Raw genomic sequence first — 21,653 nt, 5'->3', positions numbered from 1 at the left:
CCCAAGGACTCCAGATCAGAGAGGCAAAACCTCGGTAAAGGGATCACAACTTGTCCGCCAGTTGTGCATTTAGGAAAAGGACTATCTCTCGCGACTTCCCGCAGGGAATCTTCCCCAAGGGATCCGTCCCCCCATAAAGGATCGACATATCTTTTGAATTGATAATACTAATCTCAGATACCTTTCCAAATTTTTCCAATCTGACTTGACATTCAATATCTCCCAACTTTCCCCCAACCCGTTGTAGGTTATTCATCTCTATTTTGTAACCATCTTGTTTTATTCCCCATGGGCCTTTGATCTCTTTTCCCTCCTATTATTTTTGTTACCAAGGCACAGCCCATCCAACATTTTATTTTTCGCCACTGCAGGCTGAACCTCCAAATTCTGTCTCTTTTTTACACTCCTCTTTTCATCTCTACTTTTCTCAATTTTGTCATTCGCACAAAATAATAAATCCTCCTTAAATCTGATTTGGACTCCAGTGTCCACCATCTTTGACTGCATTACTTCATTGTAGCTCCGTTTAATATCTCTTTTCTCCCTCTTAGTTTTATTTTGTTTTGTAATAGTATTAAATAAATCGTCATGAAATCTGAATTGGACTCCAGTGTCCATCCTTGACTGCATTTCTTCATTGTATCTCCGTTTAATATCTTTTTTCTCTCTTTTAGTCTTCTTTATTCTTACCGCAGAAACAATTATTTCGTCATCAAATGGGAACTGTACTCCGACATTTGGTTTTTCATATTCTACTAGAATTTCTCGAACTTTCCGAGGAAAAGCGCGTACAATAAATTTCGTCTCCTTTTTCTCTGGTACAATCGGTGTTTCATTTTGGCCTGTACTTGTTAGCGTCTCATATTTATTAAAAGTGTTCTCAAGTTTTCTATTATTTGCAAATTTTCCTGAAAAATTAATTTCGCGTGTCTTATTTTCAATATTATCTTGTCTATTTATTTGCGCACCCTTTATTGGACTATCAATATTTTGAACACAAGTATTATGTATCTCGCTTTTCTAACAAGGCGGCATAGCCCCCCAATTTGTTTTATAGGCTGGTCAACCTCCCCTCATTGTCAACGAAGCAGCATATTCTTCCGTCGTGGTGTAATTTTGTAATTTTTCCACTTTTAAAGAAGTCGCTTTTAACGATAGGAGATTTCCGATATCTCCAAAGTCTCCTCCTACTAAAAAATCCACCGCTAGAGTAGGTAATAAGCCTACTTTTATCATTTTTCTTTGGATTGTACCGTCGTTCTTTGCAATTTCTATTTTTACCCAAGCAGACGGGCATGGGTGCTTGTCTTCATAAAAACATAATGTTTTAATCTTATTTTTATGGCCTATCTCCGTTCTATTAATTACGTCCATTCGCACAAAAGTTTGCTCACTCCCTGAGTCAATTACCATTTCGGTCAATTTTCCGTTTAATTTTCCTTCTATTTGATGTGCTTTCACAAACTCGTCAATATTTCCTTGATTATGAGCTATAGCCCAATTCGTTCTTTTATAGGTTACGGTTACTTTCTCATCTTTATTATGGCAATTTTTAGAAAAAGGCTCCGAGAAATCAATTTTTACCAGATTATCATCATTTTGACTATCAAGAATTTCTTTTGTTCGATAGGGTGACACCGCCTCCCAATTCGTTGTATGCGCCGGTTCACCTTCCCTCCTAGTCAGCGACGTTGTATATTTTCTCCTAAGTGTTTAATGTTTGGAATTTTTCATTTTCTCACGATTGATTCTATTATGGCTGTCTGACAGACAAAAAGTTATTTGTGACAAAATCTCACTTTCTGGAATTCCCCAGCGGGCTTCTATTAGGCCTATCATGTTTTTTTAAACTCTTGGTGATATCTTTCTTCTTTCTCTCTAGCTATTTTATCATTCTCCTTTTTTCGTTCTCTGGCTATTCTATCAGCCTCTTCCTTTCGTTCTCTGGCTATTCTATCAGACTCTTCCTTTCGTTCTCTATCTATTCTAATATTCTATTCTTTCTGCTCTCTAGCTATCCTCTCTTTCTCTCTTTCTTGTCCATCTTTTTCAATTTTGTCCATACGGGCCTGATGAAGTATTTCACTGGCTTGACTATCTTTTTCAATTTGATCTATCTAATTCTGTAATTTTTTCATATATTATAGGTGCTTTCTTTCGTCTACCTCTCTGGCTATCCTCTCTTTCTCTATGATATTTGATATACGTTGTCTCATATCTTTCTCCCTTTCTTTTCTATCTCTCTCTCTTTTTATTCTATGGGCTTCACTCGCCCTTTTTTCGGTCTTGAGTTAATCTTATCTCTGTCCGACATTCTTTCAAAATTCCATGTGTCATTATTTCTCTTAATTCAATTTCTGAATTCATTTTTTCCATATCTGTACTATCTCTATCCGCAACTCCCCTTCATTTGGCACAGCCTCTGAGGGATGAGCTCGTCTTGTTTTTTCACATATTACTTTTTCCTTGTTTATTTCGTTCCCTCTCATTTTACCGCGTATACTTCTTTCTGATTATATTATCTCTTATTCAATTAGTCCATAACCGGTAAGTTCAACAGTTTTTTCAATAATGTCTTGACTTCATTAGGGACGTTAAAACAAGCTGTTTTAAGCAAGTGAATTATATCTCCGAAAAACGAATTAACAGGGGTTGGCCGAGAGAAGAGACTGAAAAACAATGTGAATATTCCTCTAGTGAATTAGCTGGACTAAACTCAAGTAGGGAAACTACCCTGTAAAACAAATCACGAATTCTTCCTGGACACTCCTATTCCAAATATAATCTCCTCCTGGGTAGATTAGTCAATAGAAAAGGTGCCTCCCACCTTTCTTGTCCACTGTGCGCAAAAACTGACAAATTCTCCTAATTTGCCGTCCTCAATACTCTTATAACCTTCGTCACTGAAGATTATATCTGAGTCCGCCAATTCATTCAAATAATGACCCAAATTTCAACGTTTTCTTATCTGTCCTTAAACCCTGTAATACTTTTAAATACGGAGATTCCCCCACTGTAAAGTCAACTGATTAATTTCACGTTATTCTTTTTTATTTTTGTCTAACAAGACACACAGCCCATTAAAGACCTTCTTATTCATTAATTCCGTATTTTTTTCTCTCTATATATATAATCATATAAGCCACTCTCTAGGCCAAAATTCACCCGTCTCTTAGAAAACGCAAAATTCTTTTGCTATCAGTGCTGTTGATAGCTCCTTTTCTAGCTGCCACCACTTATTGGAGGGGGGAGTACCGCTGGCACCACTTAATGGAGTGTAAGTACCACTGGCACCACTTATTGGAGGTTTAACATACGGGGTCACCACTTTTAAAGGCAAAATGGCGCAAAGGGGTTGCTATGCCACTTACTGGAGGGGGAGATCCCTCGTCAGCCCAAAATAGTGGGATTTCCGCAGTTGCTTCAACAGTTCCGCATCTACTAGCGTGATCGAATGGTCCAGGGCCACTTTTAAATGCCAAGGTTTACCGATAAGATTTCTAACTATCTCTTTAGACTCGACCTAGGCTGAAAAGTTAAAAAAGTACATAGTATAAAAAAAGTATTACTGTATTCAAGTCACGCTGTATAAGAACTCAAAACGGAACTAAAGACAAAAATCTTACACTTAACGAATACACTTCAGGACGCGCGCTTGCACGCGCGCCTCTGACCGAAGGCGGTGAATGGCCGAATCAAATCAGACTCCCTGCATCCTTTGAAGCTTTCCAAACTCTAAATTTAAGCTGTATGAGTCATCGCTCTACTGTCCTTTTCAACCACTCGCTAATTAGTGGATTCTTCAGATATCGTAATAAAAGCTTTCCTGGGGGCTTAGATTTTCAACATAAATGAAGTTAAATTTATAAAAAGGCATTTTTCTGAAGCAAAAGGCGCCAAAGGTCCCAACACTCATTAAAATGTCTTCCCACTAGGCAAATAAAGTATGACGACGTACTTTTCAAGGCTTCAGGAAGCAGCACTCCATCATTCCCAAATAAATTTTCCCTTACCCCCAAAAGACCTCGTCAACGACTCAGACAATACTCCAAATTCTCCTCCTCTTCTTGGCAAAGAAAGCAAGCAAACCTGCCGTCCGGGACACTTTTCATCCTCTCAAAAACTTTCAATCTCGAACGAATCGGAAGGCAATTAGATCGTAGCTGCATCCAATATGTAAGGTATCTAGACGGTAAATTTAACTTTAAGTAAAATTCCTGACCATGTATTATCTTAACCTCTTTATAATACCTTAGAGTTTCCGAATTCTTAATCTCCTCACCCCATTTCTGTATCGTCTGGTCCTCCAGCACCCGTTTGATTTCCTTGTCCAACTGTAATCGTTGACTAGTTGGTACCTCTTTAACTTTAAAAGGCCAAGATCTTTTCCTATGTAGCTGAAGTAACTCATCATATGCAGCCTTCAGTTGCCTATCACTGGGTAACTGTGCAACCCTTAGCCAAAATTTTATCATTTGGACTGTCCTATAACTTTTAAGAGACCACAGTCCAAGGTCTCCATTAATAAACTGGGTATGGGTCATTCTATGCAACCCGTAAAATCTCTTAAAATAACCTAGCTGAACGCTTTCTAACTGGGCAGCGTTCTCATGTCCCCAGATCTCTGTCCCGTAATGGAGGATCGGCATAATCTTAGATAAAAAAACCTCTTATGCAAAGACAAATTCTTTATTCCACTAATTTTATTCCTGAAAAGTGAAAATGTTGCAGCTCTTCCCCTACTTAACACTTCTTTAATATGAGAACTCCATCCACCATTACTTTGGAAAATATAACCAAGATACTTTTCTTTTCAACTACTTTTATTTTTTGTCCTCCAAATACAAATACATTATCTATTTTTTCTTTCCTTTTACTGAAAACAACCACTTTAGTTTTCATAACGTTAAGCTATAACTTTTTCATTTGTAAATATTCCGCAATTAAATCAAGTAATATCTGAAGCTCCCTTGCCGACTTCGCCATCAATGCAGTGTCATCCGCAAATAATAACACCGAAAAATTAATTTTTCCAAGACACAGCTTTGGAGCCCATTTTTTCCAGTAACTCCACCATATCATTCAAATACAAACCGAACAGTCTCGGGGACATGGCGCTGCCCTCCTTCACTCCTTTCTTAAGGTCAAATAGCCTGGAAAATCTCGAACCTTTATTACCCACCCATTCCTCCCTTTCGAACCACCCCGGACAAATCTCCTCTCTCAAACCTCTTAATCCCTTACATAAACATAAGAAATGTATTAAATGATCATTTTCGTCCCCATGCATCGGACAAAAATAGGGACCAGCCTTAGACCAAATCTTCCCCAAATATTTTCTGTTGTCTCCAAATGAGTCGGAGGTAATAGGCTTGAGACTGTCTGTGCAGGATTTCGACTCTTGTTGATAGAAGAGCATTGCCAAGTGCTGAAAACCATGTTTTGACCAAGATGGGCCCAGGATTGCACAAAGCCTCCATTCATGCTGAAGGTCCCAGGGGCATCTTGCTGTCCAGTTCTAAGCCAGATTAAGCACTTCGGTGTAGACTTGAGAAGATATGTGATCCCCGTCCTGCACTGGTATCCAGGATAATTTTTTTTTCCTGCGGTGAAAATAATTTCAATGATTTAAAAAACATGAAAATTGGAACTTGGAATGTTACGACATTAAAAAATGACTATCGTATCGACATTTTGACTGAAGAATTCAGACGATTCGAACTGGATTTATTAGGAGTTTCAGAAACTCATATCCCAGGGGTATGAAGCATGAGATTAGGTGATATAGAATTTTTTTTTACTCAGGCAGGAAGAATTGGTTACGTAGAGAGGAGGTAGAGCTCATGATGAATAAGGAAGCTGCTAAGTCTTGTTTAGGCTGAGAAGGTATTAATAATAGAGTACTAATGGCTCATTTTATGACTAGAAAGTTTAGGGTATCACTTATAGTTGTATACGCCCCTGTAGAACCGACTGACCGAGATACTAGTGACTCAGATGAATTTTACTTAAAGTTACAGGAGCAAATAGACAAGGTCCCAGGTAGAAATATTATGTTATTACTGGGGGATTTTAACGCCCAGGTTTGTAGAAATAGGGATAGATGGTATCCCAGCCTAGGTAAATTTGGTATAGGAAAAGAAAACAGTAATGGATACAGACTTTTGCAATTTTGTAGTTATAACAATCTAGTTATAACCAATACGGTGTTTGGTCATAAAATGGCTCATAAGTTAACATGGTATTCACGTGATGGTAAGACAGCAAACCTTATTTGTTATATTATAGTAAACCGAAGACTGGCAGGATCAATACAAGATACTAGGGTATATAGGAGTGCTGTTATTGATGTTAAAAGTAAAGATCACCATCTAGTAGTGTCAAGGGTTAATTTAAAGTTGAAATATCGGAAGGGTAACTTCCCTCTCGGGAAGTTATGATGTTGGTAGACTCCAGGATGAGAATTTGAGAGAAAATTTCCAGGAACAGTTGAATACTAAACTTGAGAGTTTATAATTTGATAATGTGGAAGATGGTTGGAATAATTTTAGAAAAAAAATTGTGAAGTTGCGGAAGGTGTATTAGGGAAGAAAGCTAGAAGTGAAGCTAAGAATATTAGTGAAAAAGCTTTATGTTTAATAGAAAGGAGAAAGGACTTGTACAAGAATTATCTGAGTGATAGATCGTATGAAAACAAAAGGAGTGTAAAGAAAGTGGAGAAAGCATTAAAATATGAACTAAGGAGGTGTGAAGTGGAGGCCATGGATAAAATTGCCGAGGATCTGGAAGATGCAGCTAGACGGAATAATAGTAAAATATTGTACAGACACGTTAACAAATTGAGAGGGAGTAGTCAATCCGGACTTGTCCCAGTTAAAGATAGGAATTGGGTCACAATTAGCGGTAAGGAAAAAACTAAAGAGAGATGCACCGAACATTTTGAGAATTTGCTTAACCGAGACAGAGTTGCAGGAAAAGATATAGAAGAAAATGAAAAAGTTTGTAATACCTTGGACGTGAAGGAAGATTTGTTCTGTGAGGAGAAATTAGCGGCAGCACTAAAAGGATTAAGAAACAATAAGGCTCCAGGTTTTGATAGGGGGGTAAATGAGTTTCTTAAATATGGTGGCTCCGAGGTTAGAAATAAGTTACTAAAGATTATGAATATGATTTTTGAAAAAGGGGAAGTACCTAACGATTTTAGGAAAACCTTAATTAAGCCACTTTATAAGAAAGGTGATAAAAGTGAGTGTAGTAATTATATAGGCATTTGTCTGGTCTCTGTAGGTAGCAAATTACTTAGTAATATGATACTTTTTAGACTGAGAGATGCCGTAGACAAAGTTTTAAGAGAAGAGCAGTGCGGTTTTAGAAAAGGTAGAGGATGTGTCGACCAAATTTTCATTCTTAGGCTAATAATTGAGAAGTGCCTGAGTTTTCAAACACATTTGGTCCTCACTTTTATAGATTATGAGCAAGCGTTCGACTCCGTTGATAGAAGAGCTTTAGTAAAGGTTTTATCCTTGTACGGTATACCAGACAAATACATTAAAGTGATTAGTGCTATGTACGAGAATAACACTGCTGCGGTTAAGGTAGGAAATGAGGTTAGCAGCTGGTTTTGTATTAAATCAGGAGTTAAGCAAGGTTGTGTTCTATCCCCCTTTGTATGGATTATTTTGATGGAATTTGTTTTAAGGAGCACAGGAAAGGCAATGGGAGACCACGGAATCAAAAGGGGAGTAAAAAGTCTCCTGGACTTGGATTATGCTGATGATTTAAGCATCCTAGATGAAAGTGTGAGCAAAATGAATGAAGTTTTAGAGGTTTTGCGAGTTGAACGAGCTAGTATTGGTTTGAAAATTAATGTTAGGAAGATTAAGTCACTAAGGCTAGGAATAAGTGAAGATGAAAAGATGACGTTGGATAATGAAAAGATTGGTCAGGTGGGCAGTTTCGCTTACCTTGGTAGTATTATTAGTAAAGATAGTGGGAGCAGTGAAGTTGTTAAAAGTAGAATAGCCAAGGCTCAGGGTGTTTTTTCACAGTTAAAAAAAGTCTGGAAGAATACGAAAATTAGTCTGAAAACTAAGATTACAATATTTGGAAGCTACAGTGATGATAGTTGTCAAACATGGCCCTGAAGCAAGGGCGCTCCAAAAAGCAGATGAAGATTTGCTAGATGTTTTCCAGAGATATTGCTTAAGGATTGTTCTGGGTACCCGGCTGACTGACCGTATTTCAAACAATAGGTTATACGAAAAATGTGGTTCAATACCGCTCTCTAGGGCTATAATGAAAGAAGGGTTGAGGTGGTTAGGGCACTTTGTGCGGATGAAGGATGACAGATTGCCAAAGATTGTTCTTTTCGGCCAACCATCTAGGGCTAAACGGAAAGCAGGTCGTCCTCGTCTGGGGTAGGAGGCCTCCACAAAGACAGGTACACAGGGCATAGAAAATTCGTGGGCAGGGGTAAAAAATGAGGTTTTAAGTAGATTGGGATGGAGGAGGAATTTGAGTATCTGTGTTGGTCTAGGGCAGCTTGATGCTTCAGTGCTTTGTTAATGGTAGTAGTAGTATAGGCCCTTAATACTAGCGTACAGAGATAGAGAAGGTGACGAGGATATATCACAATTCCATTTCTGGATATCCTGGCTCTCTAAAAAAATAAACTTAACTTATTTTTACTTCCAGTGTTTTTTACTTCCAAAGTAAAATAGAAATGCATCCCAGGCATTCGAGTCAGCCAAAAGTCGAAATATTTAAAAATACTGATAGAGCTTTGGAACCTCAAATTTTGAAAAATTTAGCTTTTGCATAAGAAAAAATCATTAGTCACTTGCATATTAGTACCCCTCCCAGAGGAGAGGATACTAAAAACAGCGTACCAAGAATCTTTGAGAAATAGGAGGAAAGGTTCTTGGGGTAGCCAAGTTATACATATTTTGGACAGTTGTGGAGAAGCGAGGCTGTGGGACGGGGGGAAAGGTTTAGTGGTAGAAAGGGGGGCGGTAGCAAAACAAGTTAAGTTTATTTTAGAGAGCCAGGAGATCCAGAAATGGAATTGTCATATATCCTCGTCACCTTCTCTATCTCTGTATGCTAATATTAAGGGGCTATAAGGGAGGAAATGTATTTTAAGGTGGGGCTTAGTTGTCCGATGTATGGGGACGAAAATGATCATTTGATGCATTTCTTATGTTTATGTAAGGAATTAAGAGGTTTGAGAGAGGAGATTTGTCCGGGGTGGTTCTAAAGGGAGGAATGGGTGGGTAATATATTGAGAGATAGAAATTTTCTGGGGATAAATAATTTGGGAAGGTTTATTGGACTGGGCATGGAGCATAGAGATAATTCTCTTTAGATTTATTTTTTGTTATATTTTTTTTTGTTTATATTAAGGATGTTTTCATTTATTATTTTTGAAGTGTATTGTGTATTAACCATGGCCCAGTAGGGCTTTTAGTGTTAATAAATCATATCATATCATACCCAGGCGGAGGATCATTCAGGCCCCCCTCTTCAATAGCATAAAATACGCAGATTTTTGAAATGTTTTCATATTTTCAATTTCTTCTCTGTTTTGGAGGGGGGATGAGTTTGAAAGTCCTTTCAAAATTTACCCAACCTTGATGTCCAATGCTGCGCATGTGCCAGTCATAAGTTGTTCGAATCAATAGATTCAAATAGGCCTATTTACTTCATAATAAACAAGACATCCAGCCTGTCTAGTATATTGTACAGCATTTCCTGTACCTGTAGATTTGGCATATAGTCCATTCACGTTCTTATTAGCAAGAGTCAATAAAGGAAATTAATCACAAAGGCCGTTATTTAGAATAAATAACTTATGAAAGTACTAAAAAATCTTTGGCTTAAAGAGCGAGGTACTGACTAGAGGTTGAACCCAATCATACACGTAATATTTTCTGTTCGTTTCAAGTTTTGATGTTACTCCTTATTTTCAGTTGGAAAACTTGTTGTTTTTTTTATATTTAATTTCTGATCTTTTTTTTAAATAATGCTGGGAAATCCGACGCCCCCTTCATAGCAATATCCCTTCCCCATGAAAACTTCCTTCATGGAAAGATTTTCCCTAATAAAATTTAGTTAGTTAGTTTGAGGCTGCTCCTTTCCAATAATTCTAAAAAGTAAATTTCTAAAAAGACAAATAGTATTCTTAGAGACGAGGCAATCAAAGTTTTTCTTTACATGAAAGTTGGAATTAAGATACAAAACTTCAAATTCTAGAATATTAGCAATAAAAACAACATGAAGCCATGTTTCTTAGCTTTAATTTGCTTTGACAAAGGGTCATTATTATACAGGACAGGGCCGCATCCAGGATTTTTTTCGAAGGGAGGGGGAGTGGAAATGAAAAAAACTAGAAAAACGCATAAATATTTTTGTAATATCTATTTATGTTACGTTTGTACAGGTCAGAAAAAACACATTTCGGGGGGGGGGATTCAAACTCCCTAACCTCCCCCCCTCCTTGGATACGGGCTTGATACAGGGTGATACAAAGGAATGGGAACCGTGGTAAAACTATTTACAGATGGGTCTACGATATTTTGGGATTGTTGTTTTGTGTTCAATGTGATGCTGGAGGTAATTAAATCACCAAATATTAAAACAAAAGCGACAGGTCAAAATGTGAGTTACTTGAATTATTGTTTTGATTTCGTTGGTATGCAAAGCTATATGACGTAGCTTAGTCGGTTTTAAAGAAAAAAAGTATTATCCGTTGCTTAAATATTAGTCTGGATATTTACTGGGAGCCAATTGGGCAGGGGTCTCAATTCAGGGGGGGGGGAGGAGGAAGAAGATTTCAATTGTTTGCCCCAACCTCTATATTTTGAAAAATGCCTTTCTCGGAGTGTTTTAATTGAAAAACATTTTTTTTTAACTTTACTGAAAAAACAGTAAATTTGCCACCAATAGGTTTTTGTGAAATGACACCACTACAATTTCCGGGGGAAGGGTCACAAAAAAGGCCTCTTTCTGTCAGATTTTTAAAAACCCTTTTTTGTATCTTTAATAGTGTAAAAAAGAAACAAACCCTTGCCCCTTTTCCCTAAATTTCTCAAAATTGATGCCCTAGATATTAGACTGAGTGAGTTAATACCTTGTTTTGCACCTAGCGGGAGCAATTGTGTCCCCATGTTTATTTGCCACTTTTTTGGTCTTTTCGTTGAGAAATACCTCTTCTCGATGATTTTTATTAAAAAAGTAAAAAAATAACAATAAATAAAAGTTCAAATAGGGATGAAATCCTTTTAATAGACAGTGTTTCACAAACAGTGATAGAAATTCACAGATATACCAGATATTTCGGTCACAGATTTATTTATTTATTTATTTTCTAACCCGTCAATACAAAAAAGCAAGAAGACGGAGTACAGCATAATACACAAAAAAATAAAAGAGAAAAAACAACAACAAAAACAAAATAATACAGAACAAATACTTAAAATCACTACATCGACACTACTGCCCTCAGGAGGGACGACCACTCGTGCGACAGCCTTGTGTCAAAATTGTCAATGTGTTTTATAACGGCCTTACATGGTTCCATTACTTTATAATGAAGGCTAATATATGACTTACGCGTCCACATAGGTAGTCTAAACAAATACTTTGCTTAACGAGAGTAGGACCGAATTTGCTTAATGTCTTATTTCTGAAGCTTTCTCAAGAAAGGTGCAATATACAGAATATGCGGCAGCGCGGTTGCGTTATACAACCTAGCTGAAATCATGCGATTAAAACGGAGTTTGTTTGCCACAATGTTGCCATATGACGTCGAAATGCAAATTTGCAGAAGGCTAACTAAGAGCGAGTAGATCGCTTGCACGGATACACCGGCAGGAAGACCAAAATACGCTAACGAAGACACTGGCTAAACGGTAATATCACCAAGTCTGAAAAATGCATCAGTCGAATCATTCCAATTAAAAAGAAATGTTTCCCACTTAGCTGCATTGAAACTAAGACCAATTTATTGGTCCTCATTATTTGATATTTTAATATTCTCGTCGAGGCGCGCAGTGGTCCGACAAGGCATAAACACATCATCAGCATAACAAACTAGGCTTAGATTCAAACCGCGAACTATGGATGTACATTCAATTTGTGATTGTGGCTCTATTATTGCATTATTGAAAAAATCAGGTGAAACAATAGATCCCTGTCTCACTCCCTCATGAGCCGGTAAGGCAACATAAATATCACTCATACCAGGAACATAAATACGCACCAAGAAATTACCATATAGATCCCGATACGCTCCTGTCACCGAAGGGTTGACCCCCCTCTTATATTTCGAATAAAAAACATATTCGTGGATGAGCGAATCAAATGCACGGTGCACATCGTGGCTACCAAGAACTAGAGATTCACTAGCTGCATCAGCATCCAAAATTATAGCACATAGAGGTGACAGGACATGACCACACCATACTCCCTTCTGAAAGCCAAATTTTTCCGAAGAAACGTAACATTTTGACCGAATTTCATCGTATGTTAGCAACTCAAATAACTTACAAAAAACATTCGACACAGTAATGGGTCTATACGAACTGCAAAGGTGGGGAGGCTTACCTCCTTTAACACGGGGATCAGTTTACCTTCACAAAAAGATTATGGCACTGTTCCAGAGGAGTATATCATTTGGTACAGTAAGCTCAGGTGGTCAATCAGAAGATCACTACTAAAATCAAGAGCAGCCCCGCAGATACCTTCAGTACCCTTACTGAATTTCTTTTTCAACTTCATTAAAGTAGAGATAACCATACTTCGTGTCACAACAAAATCACTTTTTGTATTGCATTGTAACTGCAGTTAAGCTTTTCAACATGTTCTGCACTAAGATTGGAGGGGGGGGGGGCAAACTTTCGGCGGTAATGGTCTTCCCGGAGATCTTCACCAGGAACGGAATCTGGCGTAGCATAACGTTCGGGTCGCAGGGCATGTGTCCACAGGGCACTAGGATTTTGGTTCACGCTTTCAGAAAAATTTGTTATGCAATCGCTCCTGTGCTCGTTTAGAGCTTTGGCAAATGCACGGTTTAAGTGTTTCCGGACACAGTTAACCCAGCCTGTTCGTGGTCTGTCACAATCAAGCCAGACTTGGAACCAAAACTTAGATTTCTGACACGCAGATTTCAGTTCGGAGTTCCGGGACCAACCTTGAATTCGCGTTCCACGCCTGATTTGCACTGTCGACACAGCAGCTTTTATGCCGCATTTAATGGCATGGCAAATAAGAGCACAATAACTGTACATAAGCACACGAGCATCGTCACGAAAAATAACTGCAGATATTTGTAAAAGAATGAAAGGGATTTTAATCTTGTGAGGGATTGTATCACAGACCGATTGGAAAGATGATGCGTCTGTCTTTTCCCACTCTTTTTTGACAACGCAGACTGGAATCTTGGCTGTTGGGGCAGCAGCAGAATTTTTTACTTTGACAGTTATCGGAAAATGGTCAGAAGTATATGTTGAGGACAGGACTTTCACCTGGTTTTACTAGTAGTAAAACTAGTGATGACGGTCACTGCATATGTGACCGATATATCTTGTATTTTTGTGAATTTCTGATCACTGTTTGTGAAATACTGTCTGTTAAAAGCATCTTATCCCTATTGGAAATTTTATTTATCGTCATGGAAAGGCAGTGTAGTCTCAAAGAAATAAGAGAATTTTAAATAACAAAGCTCTGGCTGTGACCCTGTACCTAGGTATGGAAGAGGATATCTACTAAAAATAGTAAAACATGTAATTTCAAAGATACACAAAACGTTGGTAAGTAGTATAACTTACAAAGCAAAAGATTGGTAAACATTATTAGAAGGTTTTTATAAGATGGGTAATGAATTGCTATTTGGGTTGTAGTAGTTTTATTGTATTCTCTTGGATTTAGTCCCCGATGTCGCGCCTAAATAAAATTCAGCGGAGTTGGACACAATCATGCTTTGCGGTGGCAAGCCGTCAGTTGATCGGAGTTTTTTCTATTTGAAGACTTGTTTTGCTTGATTCTTAAAACCTTAAACTGCCTGAAAATTGAATTAATCCATCAAAATAGGGAATCAAAATTTTATAGCTTAATCTAAATTAAACTCTAAAACTTAGATTAAAACTAAGTTATTTCACTATATCTGGTAGAAGAAACCTCAAGGGAATCTGATGTGTGTATCTTATTCTGTATCTGGATTTCCTGTTCTTACATTAATGGTCTAAATGGATGCCTCAAACAACAGTCAACTCCAAGGTACACTGACGGCAAGGTGCGAGCAATACTTGCAAGTTTTGCTGATGATACTCAATTTACAATGGCTGCGAAAACAGAAGCAAATTTGAAAAATGGCATGAAACAAGGAATGGTGATAATAGAGAGGTGGATGCGAGTGAACAAACTGCTTGTTAATCAGAAGAAAACAATTTTCATGTTATATAGCAGAAGTGTAAATTACTATCCATGGTTTGAAGAAATTGAGTTAGTAAATGGAAGTATAAAACGGACAAGTATTGTAAGGTATCTTGGTGTAATGGTAGATGAATGCCTATGTTTTAAAGATCATATTGCATTTATAAGTACTAAATTAACAAAAAATGTTGGAACTCTGTGGAAGCTGAAAAATTTTTTCCCCAAAAAGGCTATTAGAATGTTATATTTTTCTCTTATTCATCCATATTTGCTGTACTGTGTTGCAGTTTGGTCGTCAACATTCACTAGCCATTTGTATCCGCTCCGTGTGTTACAGAAAAAAGCTGTAAGAGTTTTGACCAATGACTTGTCGCAGAATTCGGTAAGATCGAGGTATCACCAATTAAAAGTTTTACCATTCTTTGGTTTGGTTAAATTTTATGTAAATTTGTTTATGTATAATTTTTTTTTCTTATTTGTTACCTGCATGTTTTTCGGAACTTTATAATGAAAGGGACCATAGCTATGAAACTAGAAATGTTGAATTAGTTAGAACGCCGGTTCCAGTTACTACCGGATGTAAATTTTCTATTAGATATATGGGTCCTGAAGTATGGAACAGGCTTCCGGCGGAAGTAGAAGGTAAGAAGGTTCTTGAGGAATTTCGTGCTTCTTTGCGATGTATTTTTTTTTTTAACTAGTATTGTAGACAGGGATTAGGTGATTGATCTGGGAGTAAGTATATGCTTGTGAATGTTAAAAGCAAATTTTTTTGTGTGTTGATTGAGGGGATTGTCGGTATATGAAAGGAAGCATGATGAATCATAGAGTATGACTGTGGAATTCCTTTAAATTCACTTTAAAAAAAATGTATCATCCTTAGAATGTTTATTAATTGTTTAGTAAGGGTGCGGGAGGGGAGGAGGAGTCAGAGATTTTTGTTTCCCCGAGGAAGTGTATTGGTGTATAAGTAGTTGAAGTATTCCTTTTTTAGGTCATCCCAAAGAGGTTAATATGCGTCGTGACCTATTTTGATATTGTTGGTATTATATGCAGTTTTGTTTTGTCAGCATTATATGGAGATTTGTATGTTGCGTATTTTTTGTGACCCATTTGTTAATAAATAAAAAAAAATAAAATAAAATACAACCTACATTCCACCTCTTTGACTATCTAATTTGAAATTTCAAGGTTCCTTCAGTGGCATTGAAAGGAAAACTAATGGTAAAAGTAAAAAGTATAGCATTGAAGTTTACCGTTCCTACTAGCAGTGTTGATCTCCGCTCTTCAGCCCTTTGATCCAGGGGGTCAAGCCACCCCCCCCCAACCCCCTTCTCCTAGATATTACTTTGCCCGTGACCACTTACTTTTGATAAGTAACATTAAACCTAATTAATTGTATATATTTAGAATCAGTATAACAAGCTGATTCTTTTATTTATTAATTTTTTTAAACTTTTCTATTTTTAGATTTTTGGTTACTATTGTGGTTCAGCCCTATTGGTATATTTTTGTGGTGTATTTTGGAAAACAAATCATGTGACTGCTTATGTGTGGAGAGAAAATTTGCGCGGTCTTTTTAAAATCGGTTTAACTAGGCTGAGAAACGGATCTAGATACACTATAAATTATAATTCCAGAACATACATATATGTCTGCCATTCTGACCAGTTCTTTTGTGGGAAACAATAAAACAGTAAAAAGAATGACTTTTATTAATTATATTATTGTTTACAAATAAAATTCGTTTCTAAAGTGGTATGATCGCAATATCTTTCGTTATATGTAACAGTTGCAGCATATATGGTACTGGGAGCACGGGCTTCTCATGGGACTTGACACTCAGCATGCGACAGGCTTGGATATATTTGAATTTCTAATTATGCAATAGTATAATCATCGTATTTTTCCTTAGTTTTCAGTCATGAGGTGTAAAATCAGCAATTTCAATTGAATTAAGAAGCTCTGGCGTGAATTCAATTACTTCTTCCTATCAATACATCAAAGAATCATTCGTTTTTCTGGATTTGTTTTCTCCTGGAACTCGTTGTGATTCTTGATGTTGCTTTCTGTCAAACTGCATATTTCATTTGAGTCGTTATTATCATCCCCGCCGCATAAATTCCACCCGTGTATTTCTTTTGCCATTATTTTGATTTGGGATTCGTCGTGATACTAGTTGTCGCATATCTTATAGCGACATATATCGTTACGCTTAATTTTCGTCAATTATTACCGCAGACATTTTCCTATGACTTTTACCGTACCTGTTTGAATTAATTCAAAATCATGTATACTTTTGTATTCTTCTTCTTCAGATACCGAAACTTGTCATATATACTTTACAAAATTATACGACCACTCCGGGGGGGGGGAGGGAAAAAATGATTTGATTTATGCTCTTGAAAAGTGCTCATAAATATGATGTCGCTCATATGAAATTTTTTCCAAAATTGGGGCTCTAAACCAATTTTTTCGAACTTGTGACCTATCTAGGTCACTTTTCAGGCAAAATAAAACAGTAAGGTGGCCAATTTTTTAAAAGAAAATTGAGCCGTTTTCAAGAAAAAAATTATACATTAATAGATCTGGGGCTATCAAATCGTCCTTTTGGATTGTTCGTACTAGTTAAAATAGATTGTCAATGGTTTCATACACTTCTGCGACGTTTAAAAGTACTCTGGCATCGTTTTATGTTTTAAATTAACTAAGAAATAACTCTTCTCCTATTCGCATCCGCATATCGAAAGAGGCATTCGGAAATTTCTCAAATCTTCAACTTCTATAGCAATAATTTAAAAATGTTTTCTTATTTGATAGTTGCTGTATGATATTGTCAAATTTGTTAGTAATTAAATATTCTGCACAATACAAACTAACTAGGAACAATTTTCAAGTTAAATTGCAAAATAAAAGAAAAAAATTATTTACAATAAACAGTTTGTAAATTTTCATTGGATGAAAAGAAATAAACAGAGTCAATGTCGGAATATCGTCTCAAATGGGAAACTGACTAGTAACCATACAAAAAAGACAATTTTTGAAATGCTGACTCGACTTAAGATTGACACCCTGATCTTTATCAATCAGCGTAACAGTTGCAGCGAGTGACAGATTTGCATTGTGCTATATTGGCTGATATACCCTCAACCTGGCGTATTTCGATAAGGGACTTCCACTTTTGAATCTTAAAATTCGGTGACAAGTCTTCAAGATTGGGGGAAAATCAAAATGGAATTTCGCTGCGAAAATTTTGGAGACAAAATTAGTTTTAGCTTCATTCTCAGGCTCAAGTGTGACTTGTATTCAAGCCTTTTACATAGTAGGATTTGGAGCCAAAGCACGGGATTGGAAGCCATAGCTGAAAACCCTTACTGCGGCAGAAACTTCAAAATTGTTTTAGAATAAAAAAAGGCTGAATTATACTCTGGAACTCCGTTGCTTTAGGTTTTACAATATCTTTGCTGCTTTATTCTCTAAGCCCGAAAACTAGACTGTTATGTCACTTATTTTCAGAAAGATGACGAAAATAAAGTATAGAAAGGCAATAATCGCATACAGAACAACTACATGTGCAAATATTTCTCCAAATTAATGAATATTCTTCGATAAGCAGACATGAACTTACACCAGGAGTTTAATAAAAAAAAAATTCACCTGAGAGTAAGGAGCAGCATTAAAAATTACAAAGAATAGAAACGGTAACATAACAAGGGGAATTAACCCCTCTAAACACCCGACTATTCACGCTCAAGTTTTTTAGTAATTAAGCTCCTAATTGACTATGCCCTAAGCAACGACTTGGTGATAGGTGGCAGCATGTTCGAACATAAAACGATTCACAAGTACTCGTGGGTGTCCCCCGATGGCCGGACAAAAACCAAATCGATCATTTCCTCATATCAAGACGCTGGAGAAGTAGCCTGCTCGACGTGAGGGGCTTTCGAGGAGCGGACGTGAATTCAGATCACATCAAGAAAAGAAAGAAAGAAAAATGGATATCGGATGACACCTGGAAATGTATCAGTAATAGCAGGAGACCCGGGCGCTTATCCTAAACACGTTGAGCCCTGAACAAAAGGCGCAGTTACAGCTCCGTTACAAAGAAGAGGATAAGGCGGTTAAAAGAAGTGCAAGGAAAGACAAAAGAAAAGTTATCGAGGAAAAGCAACACTTGCAGAAAAAGCTGCTAAGAGAGGAGACTCGAAAATGGTGTATCGACTAACGAATGAGATAGTCGGAAAGAAAACAATACGAACATCCCTTGTAAAAGATGAAAATGAGGACGTAATCTCGGATCCACAGGAAGCTGAAGAGAGATGGGCCTCGCATTTCAAGGAAGTCTTAAATAGACCCAGACCTGACGATCCAGAAGTAGTACCTGACAAACTGTTTTTAAAAATTGACGAAAGTGCTGACCCCCCAAGCACTGAAGAAGTGACGACAGCTGTGAAAAAGCTGAAAAATGGACGGGCACCTGGAGTAGATGGGATCACGGTAGAGATGCTGAAGGCGTCCCTTCATGCCTGCATAACCGTTTGGACTGCTCTCCTAGTGGCCATCTGGAATAGGGAAAAAGTTCCAAAAAACTGGACCAAAGGTATATTAGTAAAACTCTTCAAGAAAGGCGATGCGCTAGTCTGTGACAACTGGAGGGGCATCAACCTAACGTCTGTGCCTAGGAAAATACTAACCAGAGTCATACTAGAACGCCTAAGAACAGCCCTAGATTCACACCTCAGAGAAGAGCAACACGGGTTCCGACCTGGTAGGTCTTGCTCTGACCTTATTTTCATTCTAGGGCTGATGATGGAAGGGTCATAAAGATGTACCTGCTCTTCATTGATTTAGAAAAGGCGTTCGATTCTATCGACCAAGATTCCTTATGAAAGATTCTAAATTATTACGGAGTACCTGATAAACTAGTCAAAATGATAATGGCACTTTATGAAGATAGTGAATGCTGCGTTCACACAGAAAATGGGGACACTCGTTTCTTCAAGATAATGTCTGGAGTCAAACAGGGTTGTGTACTATCCCTGATCCTGTTTGTCATTGTAATGAATTATATTCTACGGCAGTCTTCAGGCTGTGGAGTGAAGATTAGCAGCCGGTAGATCTCGGATCTGGACTTCGCAGATGAAGTTGTTCTTCTCGAAGAGGCGAAACAGCGACGGCAATTGCTACTTGACGCCATAGATGAAAAGGCCGAGAAAGTGGGACTTGCGGTGAATGTCAGTAAGACAAAGAGCATGGCCACATCTGACTCCCCGCTAATACTAAAATGCAAAGGTAAATCAATTGACCAGGTCAAAGAATTTAAGTATCTTGGGAGCTGGATTGAATATGATGGTGAAATAGCTAATGAAATTAAGAGGAGAATTGGACAGGCGACATCGGATTTTAATAATTTGAAACCAGTTTGGCGCAGTAGTAAATACTCTCTGCGCTTAAAGCTAAGACTCCTAAATAGCAATGTGATGTCCATCCTCCTCTATGCTAGCGAATGCTGGAAATTAAACGTCCAACTGGAGAAACGTGTCCTAGCTTTTGAGAACATGTGCCATAGAAGGATCCTGAACATATCGTGGCAGGGAAAGGTCACCAACATAGAAGTCCGTCGGCGGACCAGTCAGCCATTAGTTACTAACCTCTTGATGCGTTGGAGATGGTCGTATCTTGGTCACACCCTTCGTATGCCAGAGGATCGACTCCCAAAAACAATATATGAGTGGTGCCCCGAGGGGAGGCGGAAAAAAGCTCGACAAAGACACACCCTATGACAGCAGTACGACAGGGACCTGAAAAGTGCGGAGCTGTCTCTTCAACCACAGTGGGAGGATGTCACGGCTGCACCTCAGTTCCAAGATGTCTGGCGAGGCTTCGTAGACACCCTATGAGCCATTCCTGGCTCTGGAGGATCTAAGGTCTAAGGTAAGGTAAGTCATTCTTACAGAATCGGGACTAAATTCAAACTTAAGCGTAAAGAAATAGGTATTGAAGAGGGGGCAGCCCTCTTCATGTATGTAATTTTTTCGTTGATAACAAGGTTGCTCCTTAGGCGTACTTTCAGATGAAAAAAAACTTTTTTGTATTTTATTTCAATTTTTTTTAATACCAGGAAATCCGGGTCCACCTCAACAGAAAAATCCCTGCTCTCCCCGAAAAGATCATCTAGAAAATTCAATCTAGCCAAAAATTTATCTTGGACAATTACCCTTAACATCTCCACGCGTAAGATTGGGTCGACAAAGAGAAAAATAAAATAAATAAAAAGAATTTTGTTTAGGAATTCTGACAAATCCCCCCCCCCAGTGTAAAATTTCCCCTCAAAATTTCATCCCCCGGAAACCTTCCCCATGGAAAGTTCTCCCTGCGGGAAATCCTCCGTCAGAAAATTCAATCCTTTACCCGAAAAAAGTATGCATACTTCCCAATAATACATATTGTACGTAAACAACGGGCAAATTAAATACTTTCAAGACCTTTTCCCCAGGGGCTCTGGGAGGTCAAATTAACTTCAAAGACAAATTTATTGGGTCTCTAAACTATGCTGACCAAATGGATACGGTTTCTCTAAATTTTGATCAAACGATTTTGGGGGGAAAGGGTGTGGAAGGGGGCATAATTGACAACCACATGGAAAAAATACGTCTTCTGGGAGAGTCCACATTTTTGCAGATAGGAGCTTTAACCCTCTACAGTTGTGTTCTCTGATACACTGAATCTAATGGTGTTATTTTCGTTAAGATTTTTTTTAGATTTTTAGTGAGTGCTTTTCCTTTTTCCCAAAAATCAAGCAAATTTTCTCAGGCTCATAGTCTTTGAAGAGTAATACTGAACTTAATTAAACTTATATATTTCAAATCCGAATAATAAGCCAATTCTTTTGATATATCTATTAGTATCAAAATTCCGGTTTCAGAGTTTCAGTTAGTATTGAGCTGGGTCGCTCCTTACTTACACATCGTTACCACTAACTGTTTGAACACATGTAAACGCTAAATACCAGTAGTAGTTTTTCATTAAGTCATCGATGTCAGTAATTCATTAATAATATTGAAAAAACAAATACTGTTGCCGGTATCTAGAAGGTAAGTTAAATAGACAAAATTCAACCTATAAGTATGGGGCAATGTTAAAACTTAAAACAAACAGGAACTAAATCAAAAAAGGTAAATTTAAACTAAAATTAAAAAGGGAATTTTGACGACAATTAATGC

General features: G+C 37.6%; 1 protein-coding gene across 1 annotated transcript; it reads left to right on the top strand.

The window, feature by feature from the left end:
• Positions 1-18,639: 18,639 nt before the first annotated feature.
• On the top strand, positions 18,640-20,213 carry LOC148941715 (uncharacterized). The gene is made up of 2 exons (XM_089104236.1): positions 18,640-19,198; positions 19,570-20,213. Exons 1-2 carry the CDS (start codon positions 18,640-18,642, stop codon positions 20,211-20,213), a joined length of 1,203 nt encoding a protein of 400 aa, XP_088960362.1.
• The last annotated feature ends 1,440 nt before the right edge of the window (positions 20,214-21,653 follow it).

The sequence above is a fragment of the Artemia sp. Qi Xiang Cuo genome, chromosome 18 (assembly GCF_049724085.1).
Source record: "Artemia sp. Qi Xiang Cuo chromosome 18, ASM4972408v1, whole genome shotgun sequence".
NCBI classification, from domain to species: Eukaryota; Metazoa; Arthropoda; class Branchiopoda; order Anostraca; family Artemiidae; genus Artemia; species Artemia sp. Qi Xiang Cuo.
The sequence above is the reverse complement of the archived record's forward strand: the minus strand, read 5'-3'. Positions and strand labels throughout refer to the sequence as shown.

What these genes read in the sequence shown, in the direction of transcription:
- LOC148941715 (XM_089104236.1), top strand. Translation starts at nt 18,640, where the DNA reads ATGGTGTATCGACTAACGAATGAGATAGTCGGAAAGAAAACAATACGA. An exon ending in GCAACACGGGTTCCGACCTG is followed by an intron (nt 19,199 to 19,569) that starts GTAGGTCTTGCT and finishes TGGACTTCGCAG; the next exon opens with ATGAAGTTGTTCTTCTCGAA.